We start from the raw sequence: 27586 nt of genomic DNA on the forward strand, positions 1-27586 counted from the left end.
GTGCATAGTGCCAATGCGGTCAGCGTATAAATGGATGCACATCCTCAGCATGTAGAGCATAGATTCCATTACTCACCCATCTTTGGACAGCGATTGCCTGAAGAAATCATTAGCAGCCAATTTAATCGCTTTCTCTGGTGTAACAAGGGTTAAGTTCACCGCAGCACCTGCAGATGGAGGACAAGTATGAACTCCTGAGAGCTGGATAAAGCCTATGCTATAGCTGGAAATTGCTTAGTGTACAAAATTTAGCTTTATATGAAGGTAATTAATATGATGTGTTATAAAACTATGTAAACCATATGCTAGAAAAGGTCTTTTATAGTAGTTAGTAAAATGTCTCCGATAACCCCAGTGCTGCACATCCGAGAGGTGATATATGCTGGTGCATTTTCATGCAGGATCTGTCAGCTAGGTAAATGCCTGTTACTATCACTGAGTAAGCTACTAAATAATTACAGGATGTATCTGGTATAAATGAGACAACTTGGGCTCTGTTCACATCTGCGCTGAAGGCTCAGTGGATGATTCTGCCAAAAATCTTAGATAGTGAGATGCAGCTGCTGAGATCCATAATGTGCCGGATCAACCCCTTATCAGTTTCATTGTTCTGCTAAACTGAGGATATGAACAGTGCGGGTGTAAGCATAGCCTACCGGAAAGGCATCTTGGTCTGCCACAAGAACAAAGCCCACTGTTTCTTATAGCACATATCGGACTGGGGTACCTGGGGCCCACCAGAGGAAATGATCCTGGGGGCCCACCAATAAAGAACCAGTGAGAAATGACATGTCAGTCAGTGTTACTGCAGGTTCTGAACTGGGGGCCCACCAGAGGATCCTCCGGTCCTCTGATGGGCCAGTCCGACACTGAGCACATACCATGATAGGTTTGCAGTGTTCAGAATGAATGGCTGAATACGTACCTCTATACATGCCGAAGTATCCCTCTGAACGTATAGTCTTAATAAGGCAGTCTGACCTGCAAAAGATTTAAAAAAAATTGGTTGATATTGCATAAAGGAGTCCAGGACACTGAGCTTTCGTAAAGGCTTTATTTAAAGATTAAGAGCTAGTCCCTATTCACAGGACAGGTGATTGGAGCTGATTAATGGGTTGTCTGACCACTAAGGCACCCCAAAGTCAATGGCGTGGCAGCATGTACAGTATTCTTGGTTATTACTTCGTTCACTCTCTATGGGACTTTCAAACATAGTGAAGTAAAGCACTGGGCTATGTTCAGAAATCCCATAGACAATGAACAAAGCGGTGATCAAGCATGCATATTCATACATTCAAGGGCCCTGTTTTAGTTGAACCCCTATGATCAGGTAGTAATCCCTTGGATAGGCCATAACTTTGAATCTTGGGATAACCCTTTAAGGTCTGTCCTCACATAAGCCTAAAGGCTGTATTACTTGGCATGATTTTGAGGAGTAAGCTTCCTCCTTGTTCCCTGCTTGCTGACTGTCCTTTTACATGCACTGAGAGCGAGCAGGTAGGGGCTGCCTGGACCATCCTTAGATTGTCCTAGCTGCCCATTGACGTCAGCAGAGGTCTGTTGCTGCCACTCCTATTAGAGGGAGTGATGTGCAGCAGCCTGCCGCTGTCGTTATTGGGATTTTTTAACATGTTAAAAGACTACGATTAGCTCACATTAGGCATGTCGGCTGATCGTGGTCTTTTAACATGAGCTATTATACCAAACGATTATCGTCCAGAACGGCCGATAATCATTTGGTGTAATAGGGCCCTTATTCCAAACGTCAATGGCTTTGTAAATATCTGATTAAAAAAAAAAAGCACAAAAATGTCACCAACTACGTATATATTTTTCAGCATATCGTGTGCCCATACTTTGTTTTGCTTCTATCAGATGTTTTTCCAGGCTTTTAGTGAACTCCTCTTCTTTTCAGTCCTAGCAGTTGGGGGCATCTTCTGATTCTCACCATCTAAGTAATCTCAGACACATTCACGGATGTCTAGCTTTGGACTCTACAGTGGAAAGTCCATTATTCTGGGAATACCAACAGCTTCTTTGTCTGCCAGACATGTCTTGATCCTCACAGCAGTGGCTTGTGGTCATTAGCTTGCTGTACACGGAATTTTCCAGAGGAAATTGCATGATCTATTCACGTTTATTATACTTTTCAACATTAATGATGCATTCAACTTCAAGCTTCCATGTTACTATACATCGCAATCTAGACATGTAGCTCTAGTCTGCAATCAGCAAACTCACTAGGGAGTGCAGAGGTTGTAGTCTCACCCAGTGTCAGACTGGGGTATCTCAGGCCCACCAGAGAAAATCATCCTAGGGGCCCAAAAATGAAGAACCAGCGAGTAATGACATGTCAGTCAGTGTTAGTGCAGGTTCTAAAGCTGAGGGCCCACCGGAGGATCCTTCAGTCCTCTGGTGGGCCAGTCCAACACTGGTCTCGCCTAGTCTCTGGTGTATGAACGAAAAAACCTGTGCAGAATATTTGACAAATTCCATATGGAAAAGCACCAAATTGGGCTAATATTGGCCAGTCTCAGACTAAATCCATGTTTTAGATGTGGATTTCTGCCATGTATATTATAGGCTTCCTATCTGTGCCATGTGAATATTAATCTATACATTTATCGCTGTAGCTCAGGAGCTTCACGTTATGCCACTATCCCCACCCTGGCCAGCAGAAGCAGATGAGTGTGAACTTTGTGTAGTTTTCATAGTGGCTTACTGCAGCTCAGCTCCTATTCAGTTCAACTGGGATAGGCCATTAATGAAAGCCTTGACAGACTATGGCTGTATCCATGTTTTCCAGGCAGCCTTAGGGTTGCATCGGTAATCAAATACAGAGAGTTCGGATTCAGATGAAGTTCGAAGTTCACTCATCTCTAGTAATCACGCAGGAAGAGCCGTACGACTAGAGATGAGCGAACTGGGTTCGGGTTCGAGTCGATCCGAACCCGAACGTTCGGTATTTGATTAGCGGGGGCTGCTGAAGTTGGATAAAGCTCTAAGGTTGTCTGGAAAACATGGATACAGCCAATGACTATATCCATGTTTTCCACATAGCCTTAGGGCTTTATCCAACTTCAGCAGCCACCGCTAATCAAATGCAGAAAGTTCGGGTTCGGATCGACTCGAGCATGCTCAAGGCTCGCTCATCTCTAAGTACGACCAATTGCTGGATCACTTGAGCGAACCTCCTTCTATTATTTGCCTGTCAGACATGCCCTATAACACAGGTAAGTGTACGGCCAAAACATGCCATAACCATGCAATCGGCCAATAAAGAAGCTTTCGTGCAATCTTCTATATGTCATTGTTTTTCGATTTTATTCTGTCATTTCTTCAACTGTTTAATTTAGTAAAATTAGAAACGTTTGTCCAGTTTTTTCAATATATTTTCCAGATTTTTTCAGGTGCAGAACCCGACTAACTTGTACATATTGGCAGTTTGAATGAAAATTAAATTACTGTACTGCACGGTGCAAGAATGAGAATCATTGGTCAGGGGTCATTTTGCCAAAGGCATACACAGCATAGGGATGTATGGACACTAATAAGGTCCTTCAGAAAAGTATTCTACAGTGTAATGAGAACACTGCGGCCGAAAAGATGATCGTTCGGCCGGGTCAAGGAACAACCGGTCTCTTACGATGTAAGCACATAGCCCAAGAATGGCCTGACCTGGCGTAGGCCATAGGCATATGCATAGGTCAACTGATTTACCAAATCCGGGTGAATAAATTTGTGTGTGAATACATGCCTCTCATCATTGCTTACTGTTGATACTATACTATAAGTATCTGTTCTTGTAAATTTACTTTTTTATGTCCAGTTTTGCTCTTAGTAAATTGTAATCAGCTAAATAATCTGACCTAATACTTTTCTTCCTTATCATATTTCTCTGCATTCTCAGCATCTAATGTTTGCTTTCTGTGGTTTCAGCATCATATGACTTCTTCTCAACCTCAAGGACAAAATAAAGGTCAGTCTGCAAGGCGTATAGGGACGTTATTCCTCTCCTTCTACATATGACTTGTAACAGTAAGGATCAATAATCATTTAGATGAAAGATGAGTCAAGGAATGTGATGCCCACCAGGTAGGTTAAATGACTGCATGTACAGTCTATGATTAAGAACTGATATTAGGTCTTTAACCATATAGTCATGTTAGAACAGCTACTAGAATTGTCTGAAATCTGGACATACTTGAAGTGGTTGGTTATACATGTGGTTAGGACATGTTGCATATATTTGGATAGTATACATTTTATGGTTATACAGTGATAAACCTCCGACTTACATGCTGGTGTACATTCTTTGGCCATTTTGTTGGTTTTGTAGTCGTGTCTTAGCTAAATCAATAGGGAAGACACAAGTTACGCCAATAAGTCCAGCTATTCCTCCATTTATAAGCTTGGCGGGCAAACTGCAAAGAGAAGAAACATAATGTGATGTTACACCTTTGCACCACACTCCTGACAGCAATAAACAACTCACAGAGATCACAGATAGCCATAGTGCAAGGAGATAGTAGTTTGTGCAGATGAGATAAATAGAGATGAGCGCAACTAGAGCGGCAGTTCTGGGACAAAAGAGAGGGGTAATTCCCTGAAATTTACTTAAATGACACCAAACAACAAACCTGGACTTTTCTTGCTACAGCTCTAACATATATGGGCTGCTGGGGACTGGAAAAAAAAAACAGTGTTTCTAGTGCTGATATAGGTTTTAAAAAATGTTGAGCCAACACCCTATTAACATCATCAATAGATGCTGTAAGTCATGGCCAGTAAGTGAGTACCTATCTACCTATAAAGCTGGAGGATAAACCACTTTGGAGTCACCAGGCCACACCAGGGACCTGAGCCACTACCTTGTTCTATTATGTGAGAATTATATTGAGAAAAGGTTTTATGAGAGTGCTGTGCTGGTCCCAATAGAGAGATAGAGAGAGTCGATACAAATTGCATCCCTGCTATCAGGGCCGGCTCCAGCTTTTTGTGGGCCCTCGGGCGACAGAGCCTCGGCGGGCCCCTTTGAGGAGCAAATCATGGAGAGACAGGTGAGGAAAGATTTGCAGCAAAAGAAACATGCGGCTGCTGCATATCTTTCTCCTCCTGTATCTCCTGATCTCTCCTGCATGCAGCTCCTGCTGTGTGTGTGTGTGTGTATGTCTATATATACAAGCGCACACACACAGAGCAGGAGCTGTATACAGGAGAACTAGCAGCACCAGCATGATTATATATATATATATATATATATATATATATATATATATATATATATAAACATGGTGAGACCCCTAGTTCTCCTATATACAGGTCCTGCAGTGATATACAGTGTATATATATCTATATATATATATATATATATATATATATATATATATACATACACACTGAACATCACTGCAGGACCTGTATATAGGAGAACTAGGGGTCTCACCATGTTTATATGGTAGAGACAGAGAGACAGAGAGATAGAAGATAGATAGATAGATAGATGATAGCTAGATAGATAGATAAGTGATAGATAGATAGGAGATAGATAGATAGATAGATAGATAGGAGATAGATAGATAAGAGATAGATAGATAGATAGATAGATAGGAGATAGATAGATAGATAGATAGATACAGATATCTAGTTGTTTTGTGTATAGAGGTCCTGCTGTAACATATATATATCCTGCTGTAATAGATATATATATATTACAGCAGGACCTCTATACACAAAACAACTAGAAACCAGCACATACAGAACACTTAGTTTGCAGAGCCTAAGTGCTGCCCTCTATCAGGTCAGGTGTCCGATCACATGACCCGTGACATCATCAAAGGTCCTACACACTCAAAGGTCCTTTCCTACTCGGCTGCAGGGAAGATTTGTGAAGGAAGACAGGTGCCCGGGGGCCCCAGTATGTATCGGCGTGGCCCCTAACTGTCACATGCGGCCTCTAGGGGCCCAGTCCCCTTTGTTACTACACTTTTTTTTCTTTTTTACTAACAAAAAAATGTAGTAACAAACAGGAGTGGGCCCCTAGAGGAGCTGTGGGCCCCGGCATTTGCCCTAGTTAGCCGGGTGCTGACGCCGGCCCTGCCTGCTATGACGTCTCTCTGTCTCTGAGGCCGCCAAGCAGCAGCTCTCTCCAACTCCTTTTTTATCCATATAATTCTCACATGTTTAGTTAGTAGGAGCCATATGGAAACCAGTATTGAGGGAACATATTTTTGGTGGAAGGAACGATATTCTGCACTCAGCACCAGTGAATGAACAACTATACTACAGTAGCAAGATGTTCCACATCCTTTTAGTAGCAGATCTTAGAGAGTAGTTTAGATAGGGATTGGAGATGAGCGAACCTCGAGCATGCTCGAGTCTATATCCGAACCCGAACGTTCGGTATTTGATTAGCTGGGGCTGCTGAACTTGGATAAAGCTCTAAGGTTGTCTGGAAAACATGGATACAGCCAATGACTATATCCATGTTTTCCACATAGCCTTAGGGCTTTATCCAACTTCAGCAGCCACCGCTAATCAAATGCCGAACAATCGGGTTCGGATGGACTTGAACATGCTCGAGGTTCGCTCATCTCTAATAGGGACCTTTATGGCTGTCTATATATTAAAGTTCTGTGCACAAATCCTTCAGTTTTCTGCTACTAACAGGTTATAGACTTTTTTTTTTATAGGTGTGTATTAGGAGTCTGGACTATGAACCATAGGATGCTCTTAGTCTAAGAAAAGTGAATGTTATTTGTCCACATTACAGTGTAAGGAAACATGCAGGCATAGCACTACTAAGGTGAGTCAAGCGGAGGTTATATATAGTCTTTTATATTGCAATACAATACCCCTGGCAAAGCATGAGACTATTAATCCAGACAAACCGTTCTTGGCACTTTCCCAGGTATGAAAATACTGTAAATAGTTACTGCACTGAGAATGCCCATCTTGTATACGGACAGATGGCACCATGCAAGGCAATGTCAGGCATGGGCACAGAGGTATGATCAAATGAACGTTCATTCAAGTCTAAACAAATAGGATTTATCGTTCATGGTAGAACTGAGTATAACAATACTTTCCTTGTTTTTTTTTACCTGATTTGTTTATCAGCCATTTAATAGCAACCTATCTCAGATAAAAGCTCTAGGTCCGTCCTCCTGTGTCAGTGATGGCTATGGTATCTCGGATCTTTCAGCACCTAGAAGAGACAAACAGACAAAGATATTCATTCATAGGAACCAGAGCTTATACTTTGCTGTTAAATCCCTCCTCTCTCACCATACCTCAAATGTTCCAACATATTTAACACCCTCAGCTCAGAATGACTAGAGACGCTCTCATATAGAACATAGAAGAGGCCCCCTCTACACAAGATAAGGAAATACTGTCCCCCACACCTTCCTCGTTTACAGTCGGTGGTTCTGCAAGGAATTGAATCTATACAGTTCCTGAAACTAAGGGAGGTGCTGCAAATGTGTTAGGGTCACCTGAAGACGTTCATGACGACGGCTACAACTACAAGGCTTAGTGGGCCTAAAGAGGACCTATGGTCTCCACCTACCCGCCAAATTTGTTTTTACATTATCTTTAAAACGTAACTGTCAAGTTTTTTTTTATTGCAGAAATCAGTAGTATAAGCGATTTTAAGAAACTCTGTAATAGGTTTCATCAGCCAAAAAAGCCTCCTTCTGTGCTCAAGAAGCAATCTCCCAGCCTCCCCCCCTGACTTCTTATCTGTGCATTATCAGGCAAACACGTCTTCATTACAGAGAAGCCAGTGAAGAAGGGCTCTGCTCTCTCCATTGTAAGCCTATGAAGGGGGGAGGGGCCAAGGGAGATGAGGGAGCAGGAAGAGGTGACATGAAGGTCAGCTGTCTGTAGACTCTCTGGGCACCTAAAACGCTAAATTCAGGTGTCAGAAAGGTCAGTGCTTATCTATGAACTTACTGAGAGAAGATTGCAGGGTGTTGTGCTGTGCAGAAATCCTCCGTGCTCAGTCACTCCTAACAGCCCCTCCCCTCTCCATAGCCAAATAATAGACACAGAAATTCTGCTTCTTCTGAAGTGAGGGGGGAGGCTGGGAGATTGCTTTTTCAGTACAGAAGGAAACTCTTTTAGTACATGAAACCTATTACAGAGTTTCTTAAAATCGCTTGTACTACTGATATTTAATGTTTTCAGAAAAATGGCCCTGAAATGACAGTTATGCTTTAAGCCTTGGGTCATCTGATTCCAAAGGTGTTTTTACTTTCTTGCCATGTCCCACTGTTTCTGAGATATAGGGATTTTACTAATTGTCCTTGAATTGTCAGATGGGTGGTAGCCTTGTTGTGAAATGGGTGTGAACATGAGGCTGGTGGGTGCAAATTATTTGCAGCAGTACAAGACTCCCAATCACACTACCTGAGCCTAGCATTTACATACTGTTGATGACAAAGTTCCCACCTATATGACAATTCAGGGAAGAAGTACAGAAAGTCAACCAAATAGTACAGCAACTATATTTTGGGAACCAGGAGACACAGCAAGAAAGTAAAATCACTGTTGAAATCTGTGAAAATGAAGTCACAAAGTCTTATATAAACTCGGTTTTGTGGACTGAGCACAGTTCCTCTTTAAAAAGCAGTACTCACCTTCCCCATTATCCCATGACTGCCTTTTTCATACTTTATCTTGCTGAACAATTCCTTTAATAACTATAAAAATAAAAACTAAGTAATGGAAATTTATACGCCATTTCTTACACTGGTGCACTGCGCCAAATATAGTCTGATACAAGTTTGACACAGCTTACACCAATGTCGGCCATCCTGTGCTAGTTTATTCAGTTGTTTTGCCATGGAATAACCCTTCACATGGTAACCTGAAATACCTTTTAAAGATTTGGCTGGTAATGAAAGATTATCATTTATTTGCCGCAGGTATGCTAAGCAAACACATTGCTCTGTGCTATAGGGAGGGCTGGGCAGCAGAGCGATAAGTAATATCATGTACTCCTGTGATATGTACTATACATCCATTCTAAATATCGTGAGAAGACATGGAAACGTAACACAGTGTAGGGTAAGAACAAACAGCTCCACAAAGAGTGAACTCACAGAGCAGGACAGGCTGGAGTAACATATTACAGGCCAAAGCTGAATAAAATGGCGGTCCTGTTCATTATAATTACATGTTATATTATATTAGAAGGAGAATAATACAAGGCTTTGTAGATTGTCTAAGGGAAATAGGATAACGTGAAGATCAGAACATATTAACCCCTTCTAGTGCACAATATGTATCTTACTGCCCCAATAATGTGTATGCAGTACATAGACATGCAGGCACTGCTGTATAGCACGCCAGCTTCCCTCAGATCAGGCTGTCACTGTGCAGGCCCAGCACCTTGCTATGTAACAGGGGATTGATAAAATAATTTCTCTGTCACTAAATCGCTATGCTCAGTCCTCCCCAAGCGTTGTGTTCATGAATGTGGAAGCAATTGCTGTCATTTTCGGGTGGGCTCTGTGTCAATGGAAGTCCCCCGAAGACACAGATCATGTTTTCTTTACTGACAATGAGCCTCAGTGTGCAAAAAAATACCATCAACTATCCTCTGTGACCCGGGACCGTATGCATTGTCCTCATGTTATCTAAGACCTTATGTAAGCCACAAAAAATATTTCTCAGTTTTTGCATGCTCATGACCACATTTGGGATCCATAGCACATAGAACTGTCTGAGCCCATACTGTATCTTGTGTTCTCCAAATGTAAATGGAAACACATGGTATACTTCCTTAGAATCCATGCTATTGAAGCGGATATTACAATCACATGTGCAAACATGTAATACATGGAGGGATCAGATCCAATATTCCTACTCTGTATATCTCCCACATTGGCGAACCATTTCAGGGAGACTCGGTGGCTGGAGTGGTTAGCATTGTTGCCCTCCAGCACTAGGGTCATGGATTTAAATCTGACCAATACAACCATCTGTATAGAGTTTATAGGTCCCCTTGAGTTTTTATGGGATTTGTTCACCAATGTAGTATCACACTATACTCTATATAATGAAGTATCACACCAGTGCATGCATTTTAGTAATACTGGGGTTTTACCACTTTCATTGGTTGATCATCTAGTTATTTACATGTGCCGCAGATCCTGACTGTCCATAGCATTGTATGTTGTGTCTGGTCTCAAGTTACGATGGTCCAGAAAAGACCATTATATGTTAAAAATATTGTATATTGAGGCCATTGTTGAGGGCTGTTTCTATAAATGGTTTTGGTTATCTGAATACACTGTTAGGCAATGTTCACACAACGTATAACCTGGCCGGGTCGGGTTACAGAACAGCTGGATGAATCTGCAGTACCGGCCGGATGAATCTTCACTTCTGCTTAATTCGCATGCGGACATCAGTGTGCACCCGCATCCGAATTCCCCGCTGCACAATTTACCGGTCGCACGCTCCATTGTGTGAACTGCAAGGTTCTCTGCGGTCGCTAGTCAATGAATAGCGGTCGCAGAAAACTGACATGTCAGTTTTTCGTGGGGTCGCTAGCGATCCGGGATTCCCTCTAGCTGCAGCACAATGTAAGTTAAAGTATTAATCTTGGCCGTGTTGCAAATCTGCAAAAACAGCCATGATTAATACTTACGTTGTGTGAACATGGCCTAGGGGTGCGTTCACACGTACAGAATCCACAGAAGATTTGATGCTGTGTTCAGTTATTTAGATCAAATCTGCTGTGGATACGCACCATCAAATCCGCTGCAATACGGTATGTGCGAAGCTACCCTAAGGCTATGTTCCCACACAGTATTTTGGTCAGTATTTTGCAACCTTAGGCTATGTTCACACTACGTATATTTCCGGACGTAGTGCGAACCGCGAATATACGCCCGTAGTTATGAGGTTGATGTGTACGCTGGAAAGTATACGATATACGCCCGCACAATGCACACTACATATGAGCCTACGGCCGGATCGTATACGGCGCCGTGAAAAATGAACAAGACCATTGTTTGAGGCCGGAACTGTTCCAACTCACGACCGTGGATTTTAATGCTACCCCGTACGGAATACTTTTTTCAGCCAAATCGAACTTGATTTTTAGATCCAAAAGGTTCTGTGTAGTTTACGGGGCTGGGCGAAGATTTCCAAGTAAATGACCTGCCTCAAACCGCTTCGAAACAAGCTAGGAAGCATAATTGTACTACGGGCGTATGTTCGCGGTTCGCACACATGTTCGCAATCCGGCCGCATGTCCATTTTTCCCACGGCCGTAGTTTCAGCCGCACATGTCCAGCCGCGTACCAACTACGGCCGGACATATACGTAGTGTGAACATAGCCAAAACCAGGAATAGATTGAAAACACAGAAAGGCTATGTTCAAACACTGTTGAAATTGAAGGGATGGCCGTCATTTAATGGCAAATAATAATTACTAATTACTATTAATAACTGTGTTTTCAATCCACTCCTGGTTTTGGTTGCAAAATACTGAGCAAAAATACTGTGTGGGAACATAGCCTCAGGGATATACTTCCAAATCCCGTTCTGTGTTTCTGGAGATAGCAGCTATGAATTTGATGTATCTTTATACACAATATACAAACCCATCACTTTTGTCCTTCTATAGTGCAGATCTTTTAGACCACCTCTGTTTTCTCTCATTGTGTATCTGGTGGCTATTGAAGCTAATGTATATATGGAAGCTGTGTTTTATCCTTGTTGGCAGCTACAGTCGCATGTATTATAATGCTGAACCACAGTGCAACAAAAGTCTCTGTGTGTAGCGACGTCCCTGGCTTTCCGTTCTCTTTCATCCTGCACTCTCACAGATGGATGCTGTGCCTGCAGTTTTGTTCCTATAACAGAACAATGTGGCCCATAGCAGGCTGTAACCTTATTGGCCCTATCAGTGTTGGGGAGGATGAGAAGGAAGCTTTCTGATTGGCTGAGAACACCCCTAAATGGGCGGGATATGTTCTCAAGGAGAAACATTGATTAAAGCGCTGTAGAGAAGTATTGTCACTTCCTTCGTCATTAACCCCATCAATCCCATACTGAAAAAAAAAACACTCCAAGTTTACGTATGATTCATAAGACAAGGTTAACTGCATGGAAAAAATCCCTGCGTCTGTAAGATGAGGAGTGTATGTAGAGCTGGATGGAGCTCCTAGTCAATGAGAGTTTTGTTCACTATATTTTGCCCAAACTTTCCTTCTAGTGTTACTTTGCCATATGTCCTCAGTTATTATACTGCAGTATACTGTACTCAGCATAACTTATATCGTGCATGTTCTGCATCATTTTCTTATAAAAGCTGAGAAGCCATAGGGCTCTCATCCCTGTAGAGTTTTTAGCTGCTTTCGGCAGTGTCTGTGCAAACAGGATGTATCCTGGAACCGCCCTTTAAAAGAAATGTGGATCCTACAGTATACTCTCGGCAGGAAAATACATACATTCCCCTTGGATATCTTTTGTATTGAAATGTAAAACTAGTATCTAGGTGTAAAGTAGTGTTCTCCAACCAGCTTTTACAAAACTACAACTCCCATCATGCACTGAGAGCCAAAGGTCACATATCCTGTGCTTACCAATTACTTTTCTTATTATGTCAATACGGTATATAGCCTTGGGCAGCAGATTGACATTCACCCCACTACTTGTCTTCCCGACAGCCCTTATTTTAAATTCCAGGATAAGGAAAAAGGATCTCCTCCCCCCCCCCCCCGAAAATAGTACCACGTCTGTCCACCTTCATTCTCTTTAAAAAGGACGCCCTGCGATAATAGTGGCAGCTAAAAGTTTTTAGTGGCTACTTAATCCACTCACATCTTTAAATTAAAGGAATAGCCTGCAAAAGGTGCATATTTTTGGCCACACCAATTGGTTTTTAGCGAAAATCTGTGCCCTTTTGCCAATGTAAGCTCTCCCAGCCAGATAAGTGGGCAGAGGGGTACGGCAAGGTGGGGAGGAGGCCTAGGTGATGGCAAAAATCTACACCTACTTAAAAGCTGGTGTCGATTTCTGCGACTGCCGCATGGCTGCCTCAAGTGCACCGCTTAGTAAATCTGGCGTGGGGCATGGGGTCGGGACTTGGGGTTGGTGTATGGGTATGCGGGTTTAGAACATTTCCGCAATCAGCCATTGGACACAGCCAGCTAGTTAAAGGGGGTATCCAAAAATAGTAAAACATAGCTGATTTCTTCTAAACACAGCACCACATCTGTCCTCAGGTTGTGTGTGGTATTACAATTTAGCTCCATTAATCTTAAAAGGGTAGTTCACTAAAAGTTTTTTCATTTAAATCAACTGGTGCCTGAAAGTGCCAGAGATTTGTAATTTACTTCTATTAAAAAATCTCAAGTCTTCCACTACTTATCAACTGCTGTATGTCCTGCAGGAAGTGGTACATTCGTTCCTGTCTGGAGAGCAGGAAAGGTTTCATATGGAGATATGCTACTGCTCTGGACAGATCATAGACAGAGATGTCAGCAGAGAGCACTGTGTCAGACTGGAAAGAATACACCACTTCCTGCAGGACATACAGCAGCTGATAATTACTTGAAGACTGGAGATTTTTTAATAGAAGTAAATTACAAATCTCTGCCAGTTTGTGGCACCAATTGAGCTGAAAGAAAGTTGATTTTGGTGAACTACGTCTCTAATGGAACTGACCTGCAATACCATGCACAGACTGAGAACAAGAGTGGTGCTGTTGCTGGAAGGAAGCAGCCATGTTTTTCTTCCATAACCCATTTAAGCTGGACATGAACATCCCTCTGGTCTTACATACCAGAAGCAAAGCCTTCCTTCTCTAGGGTACGGCCACATTTAGTCAGGAGTTTGGTGCAGATTTTCCTATATTCCTGTGGAGTTACTGCTGCAGCCTTTCCATCCCATGGGATGTTTCTCTTAATGTGAACAGGTCCCATCAATCACCAAAGCAAATTAACCGTTTACCAGCCAGATATTAAATCTATTGCGGACGGTGTTTTTCCACTCTCCTATTCCCAGTCTAGACTCAGCGTTAGTAGAAAGAGTTGCTATGGAAACTGACTCTCTTCTCCGCTACCGTTACCCAGGAGCATCCTCATTTTTCACAAGAAAGTCGATATGTGTTAAAGCGTAATTGGCTAACAATAGGTTAAAGTGATAGAGCACGCTGGTAAAACGCCAACACGTGTCGAGAAATTATGTGCATAGCAAATACGATGCAAATCCTATCAGGAGCCATATCATCATTAGAGGGCGTTCTCATATTCCAAGGACTCGGAATGTCACGTCTGTACTATAAAGTCCATGCTGATTCCTGGGCCAGATCATCCAGATTCATAGGCAATGCATAATTTAGTATCTAACATGCCATTTGGAAAGACTAGTGTAATGCACGGACTATAAATTTTGATCTAGATGTAGAGATATTTAATGTCAGCGAGGCAGAGAGGTAAGACAGTGGTCGGATATATATCTTCTACAGATTGCCTCACTATGACACCTCAGATCCCTCGGGGAGGATATAAATATACATCCTCTCTGTCACAAGTGTCGGCTCGGAGGTAATCTGCTCTGTGGTTGGAGCACTTGATCTGGGATGAGGGATAAAAAACACATGCAAGCGGGGAGGGGGCAACGGTGACATCAGGGCTTCTGGTGTCATAAATATGGGTCAGCGACACCTTAAAGGTCTCAAGGGCATACAGTAATAAAGTCAACATAGGACTATGTCGGTAAGGCAGTTTTATGCTTATATTGTGGAGAAGCTTATGTAATGTATGAGGGAATTACATCAGGAGAGATTACAGCATGTCCCTGTCCGCCCCCCCCGCTTCCCCTCAAATTACACCTATTGCATCCAGGGCTAGGTTCAGGGCACTGTTCGCACTACCATTAAAGGCTCCATTGGTACCTTCCTCAAATGTGATAGAAAGAAAATGTACTCTCCGGCCGCTTGCTTCACTGTCGGCTATGGGAAGCTCTGATGTGGGCGCACGCTGATGCGGCGGGAAAGATCACCCGGCTTTGTTCACAAACCGCCCCAAATGACAGATGTTTTTATCAGAAGGCCATCATTTAACGGCAGATAACGGGCGTTATTTCATAACAATGGCCGTTATTTGTCAACCATCCAATAAAAATTTTGACGGTGTGTGAACATAGCCTGAATTAGTAAAGAAATGTGCACGTATTACCTTCTAAGAACGACACCATGGGTCAATTTGCAGAAACATTAACATGTGGATAAAATTCTTAAAATCATTGACTTTTTTATCCTATGAGGACATGCCTTGAGTTTGTCAGCACATGTAAGTGTTCTCCGGGCACCATACAGTGCCCCAGCATCTAATGGGTCTGCTCTGATGACATTTACTTGTAATAGGTTCTGTCAGGTTTTTGCTGGGGTTCTTTTTGATGGCAATGAACAGGACTACATTATTCTTGCTGTCAAAAATGCTAGAACCCTAATAGAGAGAAAGATGCCAATGTGAGAAGAACATAAAGTGCCTGAAGATCCGCAGTGAAATGATATTCCTCCTCACTGTCACCCTGTACTCTGTGCTCACACAGGGGCTGATGGCCATGCAATCTGGGAACTAAACTCTAAATTTCCATAATAAAATTGAGGACAGGATTTATATAAATCCATCACATAAGAGCTTAGTCGTAACAATATTAGAACATGTATTTGTCTCAGTTCTGGGGACATGATGTGTCCTCTCGGAACATGTAAGGACAAAGGAATATATAGTGCTGAGGCAGCTGCTTTAGAGTTGCTGGATTGGAATAGGTTGGATGCAATGACATTACCTATGGAGTAGAATCATCCATAATGTAAGGCTGTACAATGAGAAAAAGGATTCCTGGAGGGATTTCCAGCCACTGTCAAAAATTCTTCCACAACAATTGTAAAATGAAGAAGCTTATTTATTGGTTAAACAGTATAAAATCCTGGATAAAAAGAACAATATTTCAATTTTTATGCATTATTCTATACTGTTCTCATACCTCCCAAGTGTCCCTCTTTTGGAGGGACAGTCCCTACTTTTAAGCCAAACCCTTTGTCCCTCTTTGTGCCTTACATGTCCCTCTTTTTGACCTAGGAATTAGATTTGCATTAATAAACTTTCTATGTTGCTCTAGAATGTCTGTTTAATAAACCCAAACTTATTCCATCACATGTTACAAGTTGGATCCTAAAAATTTTTATATTTAGATGAATCATGTGACATTATGGCCCCTTTCACACATCATTTCACACATGAAGTTCATATGGCCCTAAAGACATATCTGTAGGTTACAGATCTGTTTTGGGGCCATGATCCGTGCTGCAAAAAAATAATCCATTGTGCCTCTGCGTCACCTACTTGAATCAGTGGGTCCCTGAAAATGCGACAGTTACTGAAACATATTGGTAATCCTGTCCATGGTTGCAGGTCTACAATTACAAACAAGGTTACTGATGTGTGAATGGGAACTAAGGATGCAGTCACACATACAGGATCTGCTGCAGATTTGCAGATAACTTAATGCATCAACCTGCAGCAGATCCTGTATGTATTATTGCATCCTTGAATTAAAAAAAAGTATAGAAATGTCTGTAAGGAGTCCTAGAGTCTGTAAATTTTCCTAAAGGGAATCACAAGTGTCCCTACTTGGCCATCCACAAACTTGGGAGATATGTGTTTTAAGCAATAAATCAGATTCTTTATTTTACAGTCATTGTGGAAGAATTTTTGGCAGCGCCAGGAAATCCATCCAGGAATCTATTTTCTTTACTGTACTGCATGTTTCCATGGGCCCCAACATTGGGAGATCCCCGTTCCCTGAATCCTTCGGGCAGCAGTCTTCATTGGACACTTTGAGCTACCCTGCAGCAGGGTGATATGCACAAAGCCCATTGGGCTACAAGGGTCCATCAACACTTTTGGTTATTCAAAGACATAGCATTACACAAGGTGCCATCCTCCTGGCCTTTTTGTTGCTTTCTCATTTTTCCAAATTGTAAGGGACATTTTGGATCTGCATAGCAGCAGATGTGATTAAAACTATGGGTGGCTGTACACCTTCTATAACCGACGGACGAACGATTGTTAAATCTCCCACCTGCTGCCCATCCTCCCCATACACAAGAGCGTTCAGCACAGACTGACAGATTGACTGACACCGCCACCTTCTGTAGGATGACGTCCAGGAACACTGTATCACAGCGATGGTGACACCATGGGGGTAACCATTTACTATCTCTTACTCTACATGCCAGGGGGTGCGCACACACAGGACACTGGACATTCAGTATAACACAAAAGCAGAGTGTAACCTGCAGTTATTCCCCTTACAACGCTAAGCCATAGGAAGGGGGGCCCAACAGCCACATATGGCTCCTGGTTAAGTATGCAGCTCTTAATATATACAATTCAGATATAAAAGCTATGTGCACACAGGGAGGGCAGGAAGGCTGATCAGAGAGATCACTGGGAAGTCCCTGTAACAGTGTAGAAAGACAGAAACTCACACAACAGCTGCGGGCATGTGAATTATTTGGCTCTTACTGTGTATCTCTATTGGTTTATTGGTCCTAATGAGTTGTGGATGATACATGGCACATGTGATATCTAATATACTTATAAACAATGAGGTCTGAAAGCTCTGGGTGGCAGGACCCGACAAGCCAGTCCCACAGCTTCCTCTGCCAACTTACACTCCTCCTTGGAATGGCAACATTATCTTGTAGAGACATGGCTGGTGTTAGACTCAGTTACACTTAAAGACAAAACATTGCTGACAATTGTCGGTATTGTCTGCTTAAAATATTACATAATCAATTCTGCCACATTTCTTGTCCCAGATGAAACATTTCACATGGGTCAGTGTATTCAATGACGCGTAGTAATAATTCAATGATACAAGCTGGAAACAATCCCACTAAGTGTATCAGGAGGATTTTTCATACAGTGGAATATCTGCATTCCAATTAATAATAGGTAAAGCTGCAAACATTCTTGGTTCCAGTTATATATAAGGCCTAGTATATAATTGCGTCTAAGTCACATGACAAAAACATTTGTGCAATTTGTCTGCGACTAGCTATTGCAATTCGGATTAGTCGGCATTTGCTGTATTAAACAAAAGACTATTGGGAAAGGTTCAACAGGCAGAATAGGGAAGTAAAATATGTTGCCATATAGGTTAAAGGGGTTATCCAGCATTAGAAAAACAAGGGCAGGCTAGAGGGACCAAGTGTTCTTTTTCTGCTTCAGTCTTCTATATATAATCCATAGTCACAGAAGTATACCTTCCAATACGAGAGGGGGGCAGGTGCATGTCAGGAGCATTGTGATCAGGGAAACCATTCCTGCACAAGATGTCCAATAGCTGCCCGCAACATCGATAGCATCATACAACTACTGAACATCACGTGCAGGCATATTTTTGATGCCCTGACATAGCCCTGTTCCCCTTTCGTCTTGGAGCATATACTTCTAAAATGGCCAGAGAGAGGAAGTGGAGCGTCGGGGAGCAGAACAGGTATGACCTTTTTTGCTCCCTGGATGAACCCTTTAAATAATATCACCATTCACACCTAATAAATGTTGACAGGGGTGCAGCTTGTGGTACTCATGCCACAGACCTATGATCTTATAATAGTAGAGTTTCCCCTTAAGATAGGACAGGTCACTGCTGGCTTACATCTTGTACCAAGTACTAAGGAGTTGTAATACAGTACTCATAGAAATTCATATTCCCTCTAATATTTTCTCTGTCTCATGCAGAGAGGTAACAATCTTGTGGCATACTCCATTGGAAGCCATATTACGGAGTCATTCTTTATCGGACGCATTTCAGAAGCATAGAGTATATCTCTAAGATATGGTGCCATATGGAAGCATCATACTTCATCATACCACAACTAAGTGGCACCATGTGGCAAATGCCCACTCTGCCCACAAGCACACAAGCTTCTTGTCAGTGGCGGTCTGTACACCCAACCTGACCCTACACATGTTATACTTTCTTGGTTGCCACCTTTCCCTGTGCATAGCAACCCATTGTAAAATCTCTTAGAAACCCAGTGTCCAAAAGGTGTCAATATTTTCTTTTAAAACACTTGAGATTTAACCATTTTTTGACGCACGGTTAACAGCCAATGTAATGAATGAGTCAGTGTAAAATATTGTGTAAAACAAATCTTCATTTTACTCCTTTCAGTTTAATCATTGATCGGCAATCATTTTATTGCTGTACACCTTGGTCTTTGCTGTAGGCATGGGAGAGGTGTACGTCTTGTACTAATGGAAATGTAATATGTGCCTATTGAGTAATATCTCATGTTTCCCTCCTTGTACCTCATTACAGAAGCAGCTCAGGTGCTTACAATCCCTTGTGGTTTCTCTGGAGCTTACTGGGAGGAATAATCTGAACGCTCGGCCTTCCTGCACATCCCCCTGCTATCCTTGATGAGGAAACCCCTACATACATAGAGAATTAAGGAAGGCAGAAAAATGTCAATATAAGAGACAAAGGTTAGAAATGTAACCTTCAGAATGATGATAACGTTCTTCACACTCTGCACTTCTCAACTCATTCCCACTGACTGTTTTTATACTCAACAAGTATAGTCCATAGATATGCATTGAAACCTGTTGGACATTACCACCCAAAACTGCATTGAAAATGCTCTTTTTGAGAGACGTCCCTCTAAACCCATTGGCACAATCCTCCAGGCATGTTATTATGTACGGTGAGCCCAAGGATCTACATTGTTATACAAAGAGATCTGTTAGGTCTCCTAGTGGGACTAGAAAAAGTATTTAAAAAAAACAGTTTTACAAAGAAAAAAAACCACAAAGCCCAATTAAAAATGCTTTATTATGTAGAAAAGTACACATATAAGTAATTGTGTCCATAACAACATGCCCTATTGAATAATCATATTAAAAGTAGGACACATAAATTCATCCTTCTCCAAAAAATAAAGGCTATTAAAAAGTGGCCAATGGCCCATACCCATGCAAGGTGGGTATTCAAGTACTGCTGGCACATAGCTTTCTTCTATAGTGTCCTATACCTGCATAAATAGATATCAAATGCAGCACTGACTTTTCCCAGGTAGATGAGAATACCATAACCCCATGGGCTTCTACTATGGGTTGTACCTTGTAGGAAATATGAACACACATACCATGAAATATAAAAGCATTTGGACAGATTATCCGCAATTTAAAGGGATGCCTTTTTGCTGAGTATTTCTGTGCTGTGTTAATAGATTGTTCAGATGTTTTTGTTGGCAAAGGATGGAATTTTTGTAATTGCTGAGGATTCTGTACTGTGTTGTGTACAAACCATTACTAAATTCACAAAAACTGGCAACACCGTTTAATCAATATACAGTGAGTGTATACAGAGGAAACTTTATAGGACTTCCTAAGTCACGGAGAATGATGTTGCAGAAATGTCCGTGATGTCATTAGAAGGGACATGTCTGCCCTACATATTAGGTTCCAGGTAAAAATCTTGAAGGACTTTTCATGTCAGATATGTATGGTACAAGATATGCCAAAATAGTTTGATTGTCGTGAGTTCCACCTTCAAGAACCCCACAAACTGGGGGACCAGTAGTCCCTCAACTCCCATTCTATAGGCTGAGCCAACACAAGCTCTGCATTATTCATTATTCCTTTAGACCATTCTGCTCTGTTCTGTGTATATGGACGATTTTCAAGGGACAACTTAGTGGAGAGGTGACAGCTAAATCTGCTTATCTTAGTTGGCCCACCCAACCCCCTGATGTATATGGCAGTCTTCCAATTCAGGCAGATTGAATTTTAATTTCCTAATCTTTTTTATTTTCAGGGACATAAGATCTCAGATCCCTTTTTATTTATCCCCAATATACAAATGCCTAGACAAGCTGAGCCTTCTGGTGCGTCATATGGAGAGATAGCTGTTAGCCAACCTTTATTGAAGGTGTATGGCTACCTTTAGGTTTTATGTTGTCCAATCGCTTGTTTCCCCTAAAGTTAAGGTGCCATTGCATTTTCAATCTCTGCCGACAGTGATTCCCCATACACAGGGAATGTCTGGCATGTATTCTTAATGGGTAGGGATAAGCCACAGCCTGACTGCTCTGGCGTTGGAATATCCTTTCCAGAACAATAGGGTCAAGCATTGAAAATCCAGCCCGCCCGTCCCTTCTCTTGGCTACATCATCTGTCGGTGAAGAGTCAGGAGTCCCCCATACACCTTTGACTGTATGGGCTAAGTGTATGGGCACTGCTGATGGCGTAAGACTTGTCTGGCCACCACTTACTAACCCCCCCTTCTTATTGCTATAGCATGTATGATTGGACTATATTAACTAGTTGCCACCTGTCTCGTGTGTATGGGCAGCCTTAAAGATATTTCAGGATTTATCCTCTGATCTGCAATATAAAAACAATGTAAAGCTTCATCTCTGGGAGACGGTTTACTGTACAGATGGTAATTCATAACGGCTAACAAAATATACATATATCATATCTCTCTCCTCCCAGGAGGGATGCAAAACACCATCTGTACATTTTCCAAGCAATCTGAAACGAGTCTATGAGCATCACCATGGCTTCTGGCTCCAGCATCATTATTTGTACCATTGTATGTGTCCGAAACATGATCAAATAAAAATCTAAGCTATGACGGTCTTGTTTCTACACTATCCTTCAATTGCATTTCATATTATCCTACAATGTAGGTCACACCTACATATAGCATACACTATAACTATTAGCATATGGCCAGGTGTGCTGTGGATGCATTGTACTGTATCTCAGCGGCCAGATCTTAATAAGAAAGTGCTTAGCAGCTCTTTTCTATATTTGCTTGGCTTTTCCATCAGAATTGCTGATGGAGGGAAAACCAATGCACTTTACTCTGGTTTCCTTAAAATTAACGCCACAGCCACATATTTTTTTTTGCAGCTTGCAGTTAGATTTTACCTTTTGCATAGACAGCTGCCATGTACAAATGATGCGTCCACAATAATGGTACCACTGCTCTTGGTGAGGCTTTGATGGCAGGTATTGCGTTATGCATGCAGTACAGCATTATGAATCCTTTCCTTCCAATATCATTATTGTAATTCTGTTTTTTAATCTAATTCTTATGCCGCCCTTTATTGCATTACTCAGCTGGATTACAGAGAATCATTGCCGTTTTTCTGGCTCCCATTTACACTTTGACATATATTGGGGTTTTGCATCCCTCTGACAAAGCTCCAATAAATGTCCTGTAAATGTATTTGAGTGTATATAAGTATATGAAATTCACTATGGCGACTATGCAAATAAAAAAATCCTTATATATTCTCTACCCGTAATAAACTGAAGAATCATGGCCAGTATAGGACTGGCAAACAGAAGGGCACCTTGGCCAACCAACATACTAACAAGGGCATATATGCCAGGCATTAAACTCTAGCCTCTAAGGTCCCAGGTCATGGCTCTATGAGTATACATGAGTTTGTAGTAGTTCAGCGGTAATTCAAATGTTTCCATTAAGTAAGTTGTCTTGGAATATACTACTGGAATGATCACCCTCTTCATCTATCGTGAGAAATACAGAAACGACCATTATGGTTTGGAATTAGTAGAAGGTGTCATATGGCTGTGCAGATTTCTTCGCCAGAAAGTCAAGTGTTGAAATTAATGAAGAACTTGACAGGTGAAATATGTGACTGTCATAGGGGTATATAGATGTAAAGCACAAGCGTACATAGACCACTGAGCGAGCCGTAAAGTGCAATTAGATTAAAGTTACAATGCTCTGCGGATCAGAAGGGTTCGGGATCAGATGTGCCCTAATGGCAGCATTAGGGTTAAGGGTCTACATATTGAAGAGGTATGGATGCAAAGCTGCTGGAACAAGCCGCCGTACATTCAGTCACACATTGCTTAGCAGATGACCATGACGGGGGTTTAAGGGATTGAAATAATGCTCATGAATAAATAACAAAGCTGCAGCAAAAAAGGGTTTGCAGAACATGAGCGGCACTGGCAGCAGCCACCTATTTCCTCTAACCAGCCCATGACTGTGGCTTCCTGTGACATCTTACCTGCTGTGTGTCACCGCTGGGAAGGAGTCCTTGTCACTGGGATGTAGCTGGAATCCACTCCCTGATGTAGAGGAGGCCAGAGATGTGTAGAAGGGAGACAGAAGGAGGCAGGAGGAGGAGGAGAGATACAGAGAGGTGGGGGGAGAGAGAGAGGGAGATGAGTGTGAAAAAAGGAACCCTGCCCCTACAGGAGAGAGAGGGAGGAGGGGGTGTGCCACACCGGAGAGTAACAGGGGACACCGCTCATTGATTGAAGACCTGAGGATGAAAATTACCAGAATTCTACAGGGACAAAGCCTAATCCTTTACGGGAAGTCAATGGAAGAGCGATGGAGAAGATCTGGAAAGGAAGTGTTCATTACTTGTGTGTGCAATATAGAAAGGGAGCCCGGCTGAGTGTGCACAGCACAAGGGGGGGAAGTGGCCAATAATTTGCGGAAGTCAGCAGTTCAAGTTAATTTTTAGACTGAAAATCTGCAGCCTCAGACAATCTGCCACTTGTTCTTATCGGCTGAGCTGGAAAAGTGATATTTGACCCAATAAAAAGAAGTGCCAGGGTTAGGGATCCTGACACAGGGTGGTGGCACCCTCTGCTGATGGTGGAGAGAGGTACAACCCACACGAATGTATTATACAAGCACATTGATAAGAGTAGATCCACAAACAGGGATCACAGCAATGCTAGAGGTCCAGGATGGAAATATCATCATCATCATCATCATCATCATCATCATCATCATTCTGTGAGGAGTCTGGAGCCCTTGCACACCCTGAGATTTCAATAAAAACTCCATAAACACTATATAATATATTGTATCTATATATTATTGTTCATGGTTGACTTTGTATCTTATATATTGCCATATTTTATCACCCATAATTAACAGCACCACAGCTGTCCGCCTGCCCTTAGGTTGTATGAGGTACAACTTTACCTCTATTCACCTCAATAGAACTGAGCTGTAATACCACACACGAACTGAGGGCAAGAGTGGCGCTGTTTTTGAAAGAAAGCGGACATGTTTTTTTTTTGCATCCTTTACAACCACTTTAAAGGGTACCCATCATTCTGCTTGTGTGGCAGGATACCCTTTCATACCCTACAGGTATGTAGTCCGCTTCTAAAGCAAGTAGTATATGGAACTGCCGGAAGCACCATAGACTTACACTGAAAAACACTTACAATGCAAAGCTAGGACGTTTCCTGCAGTTTTATATACAGTGGTACCTCGGTTCCTAATTGGTTCCGAAAGGCAGTTTGAGAGCCGAGCAGTCTGAGAACAGAGCAGTGTTTTCCCATAGGAAATAATGTAAATGTGTTTAATTGGTTCCAGCACCCACCAGTAATTACCTACACTAACCATATATTACATTGAAAAGTGCCCAGTTTAAACCCTACAGTACAGTATATAGCAGCACTATACTGTATAGTACGCTATACACAAGAAACATTCAGCAAAACCAGCAATTATAGTACAGTGGTCACTAACACCTCACTCATTCTTTGTGAAATCAGCTTTTAACCCCTTGCCTCTTCCGCCTATTTTGGCCTTAATGCCCAGGGCCTATTTTTCAAATCTGACCTGTCTCTCTTTATGTAGTGATAACTCTGCGATGCTTTTACCTATCGCGGTTATTCTGAGACTGTTTTTTCCTGACATATTCCTCTTTATGTTAGTGGTATACTTTGGTTAATACACTCAGTAGTTTTTTGTAAAAATAGTTATGTCACATAAACTAATTATTACTGCAACATCTACAACATGTCTGCTTTATGGTGACGTCATTTGGTGAACGTCCTTTTACTTTTTTCAAATTTTCAGAAAAATTTCAAATTATGATTTTATTAGGGGCCAGTTCAGTTCTGAAGTGGATTTGTGGGGCCTGTATGTTAGTTACCCCCATAAATCCCTCCATTGTAAAAACTGCACCCCTCAAAGTATTCAAAGTAGCATTTCATAAGTGTATTTACCCTTTAGGTGTTTCACACAAATTTAAGCAAGTTGGAGGGGAAATTTAACATTTAAATTTTTTTGGCAGATATTCCATTTTAATCCATTTTTTTCCTCTAACACAAGCAAATACTAACTGAGAAATGGAACTCAATATTTATTCCCCATGTTTCAATGTTTCTAGAAATTTCCCATATGTGGGCGCAGTGCGTCACCTGACTCAACCACAAGCCACAGACATGACAGAAGCCTTGTGTATTTTTTGGGTCTTTTCTCATTTCAGGTTTTTAATAGCCATTATATCATGTCACAGAGGCCTTGCGGTGCCAAAATATTTGTGTAAGACAAGTTGACGTTTCCATCTGTACCATTCTGGGGGACATGTGACACCCTGATCCGGGAGGGGAAACCGCAGATACGGGAGGGGGAACGGGCTGGCTGGGGAGACCGAAGGGGAAGGGGGGCCAGGGGGAGGATCAGGCAGTGGCAGCGGGAGGAAGCAACCTGCCGCAGCCTCCTCCCACCACCCGATTGGTGGGAGGCCACAAATCTCTCCATAGACTCCCATAGGCGTCTATGGGGTTAATTGCCCGGGGGCAGCACTCAGCTCTGACAAATGTGCATATCCTACTGATAATCTGTTCTTATTGAGTATTTGGTTAAACATCTTTCAGGAGATAGGTAAATGACACAATGACAATAAGGTATTGATCACAGCGCCATCTTGAGGTGAGGTATCAAATAAAATCTGGATTCATATGCTATATAAACCTTGTTTACTCAATGTTCTGTTAGTTCTGCATTTAGAATGACCTTAAAAGGATTTTCCTTTTTTCCTTATTAAAATGAGTGGGGCTAAATGGCAGCACCAGATGCAGCCCATGATCTAAAGGCTAAAAAGTCAGTCCTTTCCCTAGACTAGAAAACCCTTTAAAATGATGCTAATATTAGTCAATGTAGAAGACTATGGATTCATGATAATTACCAGCAGCACCAGGGCGTAGATAAAGGGGGTGCAGAGGTAGCTACGACTGGTTGTAACCACCCTTACATCAGGCATGGCTCCCCAGTGCATGGAGCTTACAGCAATAACACTCCTGGCCCAGGGAGGAGGAATTACCCTGCTGCCGGCAGTAACAATCATCTTGATGGATATTACCACAAGATACTCAGAAATTACTTCATATCGCTGACTATTATGTGTTTGCAAAGCAGTTTATAGAGAAACTACATGACAGACACAGTAAGTGACTAGGAAGATGTGGGATGTGGAAGTGACTAGTCAGACCAGTGATTGTTCTTTACTTTGACAAGCCCTATTATACTTTAAAGGGGTTATCCAGCGCTACAAAAACACGGCCACTTTCCCCCTACTGTTGTCTCCAGTTTGGGTAGGGTTTTGAAACTCAGTTCCATTGAAGTAAATGGAGCTTAATTGCAAACCGCACCTGAACTGGAGACAACAGTAGGGGGAAAAGTGGCCATGTTTTTGTAGCGCTGGATAACCCCTTTAAGAAGGACCTGTGGAGGGCCAGCCACTCAACTTCAACAGTGTGTGAACAGAGCCTTTCTGTGTTTTCAATCCACTCCTTGTTTTGGTTGCAATATGAGGACCACAATACTGACTGAAAAATACTGTGTGAACCTAGCTTAAACCTGAGACCTTTTAGAAAATGGAGAGCTAAAATTAATGGCAACGACTGCTAATAGATTTATTCTTTATTTTTTTTCAAAAGGGGGACCCAAATCCATGGAGCAGAAGGTCCGCATGTATGATGACAATGCTGAACAAAAAAGACAAGAAACATATTATATTTTAGTTTCCTAAAGTTTTATGTACAATATCTATGTACAGAACATTTTATTTGTTTGATGTTTAAAGGAATTTATCGTCATAAATCTTTTCTATAAATATATTTACAAATCTATATAGAAACAGTATACAGAACTATACAGCTAAACTGTACACATAGAGCAGGGTATAGGCATTCACTTCCAGCAGTCTACAGTCCGTGGTCCAACAGGACAAGAGGAGACACTTTCTGACTCTCCTATGTACCTTGAGCCCATGTTCACACATAGCTGTTTGAGCTTTATTTTCAGCTGTTTTTCTGTTCACACATATATGGCTCAAAATTAGGCTCGAAAAACAGTGTGTGAACATAGCCGAAAACCTAACAGGGAACAATAGCATTTACATGACAAAAATAATGACATTGTCTTTGAAGTTGCAGGAATTAACACTGCATCAAGTACATTCCAGCCCCCCATGACAACACTTTTGGTCCAATATTTAACTTTTTGTAAAAGTAACATTGCTTGAATCCAAATAAAATTCCACATTAATGTACACATTATAGATATATTTAAGCTTGGTATCAGGAAACATTAATGTGAATTGTATGCAGAATATTTGTGATATGGCTAGTATAATTTTTTACTACCTTCTTGTGGCCCTTTTAATGTCAAGTTAACGTGGCAAGTTCCTAACCCCAGTACATATAAGGCTAGGTTCACCTATGCATTGGAGGTCCT

The 27586-nt window shown here is 41.8% G+C and overlaps 1 protein-coding gene and 1 long non-coding RNA gene across 2 annotated transcripts in view; one reads left to right on the top strand and one right to left on the bottom strand.

The window, feature by feature from the left end:
• SLC25A22 (solute carrier family 25 member 22) overlaps window positions 1-23466 on the bottom strand; it is a 34781-nt gene extending 11315 nt beyond the window's left edge. Inside the window, exons 1-5 of the mRNA XM_069965607.1 lie at window positions 23100-23466; window positions 7104-7207; window positions 4299-4424; window positions 926-981; window positions 77-167 (exon numbers count right to left, since the gene is read on the bottom strand). Coding sequence (XP_069821708.1) covers window positions 77-167; window positions 926-981; window positions 4299-4424; window positions 7104-7123 — 293 coding nt within the window. The 5' untranslated portion in view covers window positions 7124-7207; window positions 23100-23466. The remainder of the gene's footprint in view (window positions 1-76; window positions 168-925; window positions 982-4298; window positions 4425-7103; window positions 7208-23099) is intronic.
• Window positions 3943-27503, top strand: LOC138788093 (uncharacterized). Its single transcript, XR_011362553.1, has 3 exons — window positions 3943-3979; window positions 19367-19533; window positions 26788-27503. It is a non-coding gene; the product is annotated as an uncharacterized lncRNA (long non-coding RNA).
• The last annotated feature ends 83 nt before the right edge of the window (window positions 27504-27586 follow it).

This window comes from Dendropsophus ebraccatus, chromosome 4 (assembly GCF_027789765.1).
Source record: "Dendropsophus ebraccatus isolate aDenEbr1 chromosome 4, aDenEbr1.pat, whole genome shotgun sequence".
Lineage (NCBI taxonomy): Eukaryota > Metazoa > Chordata > Amphibia > Anura > Hylidae > Dendropsophus > Dendropsophus ebraccatus.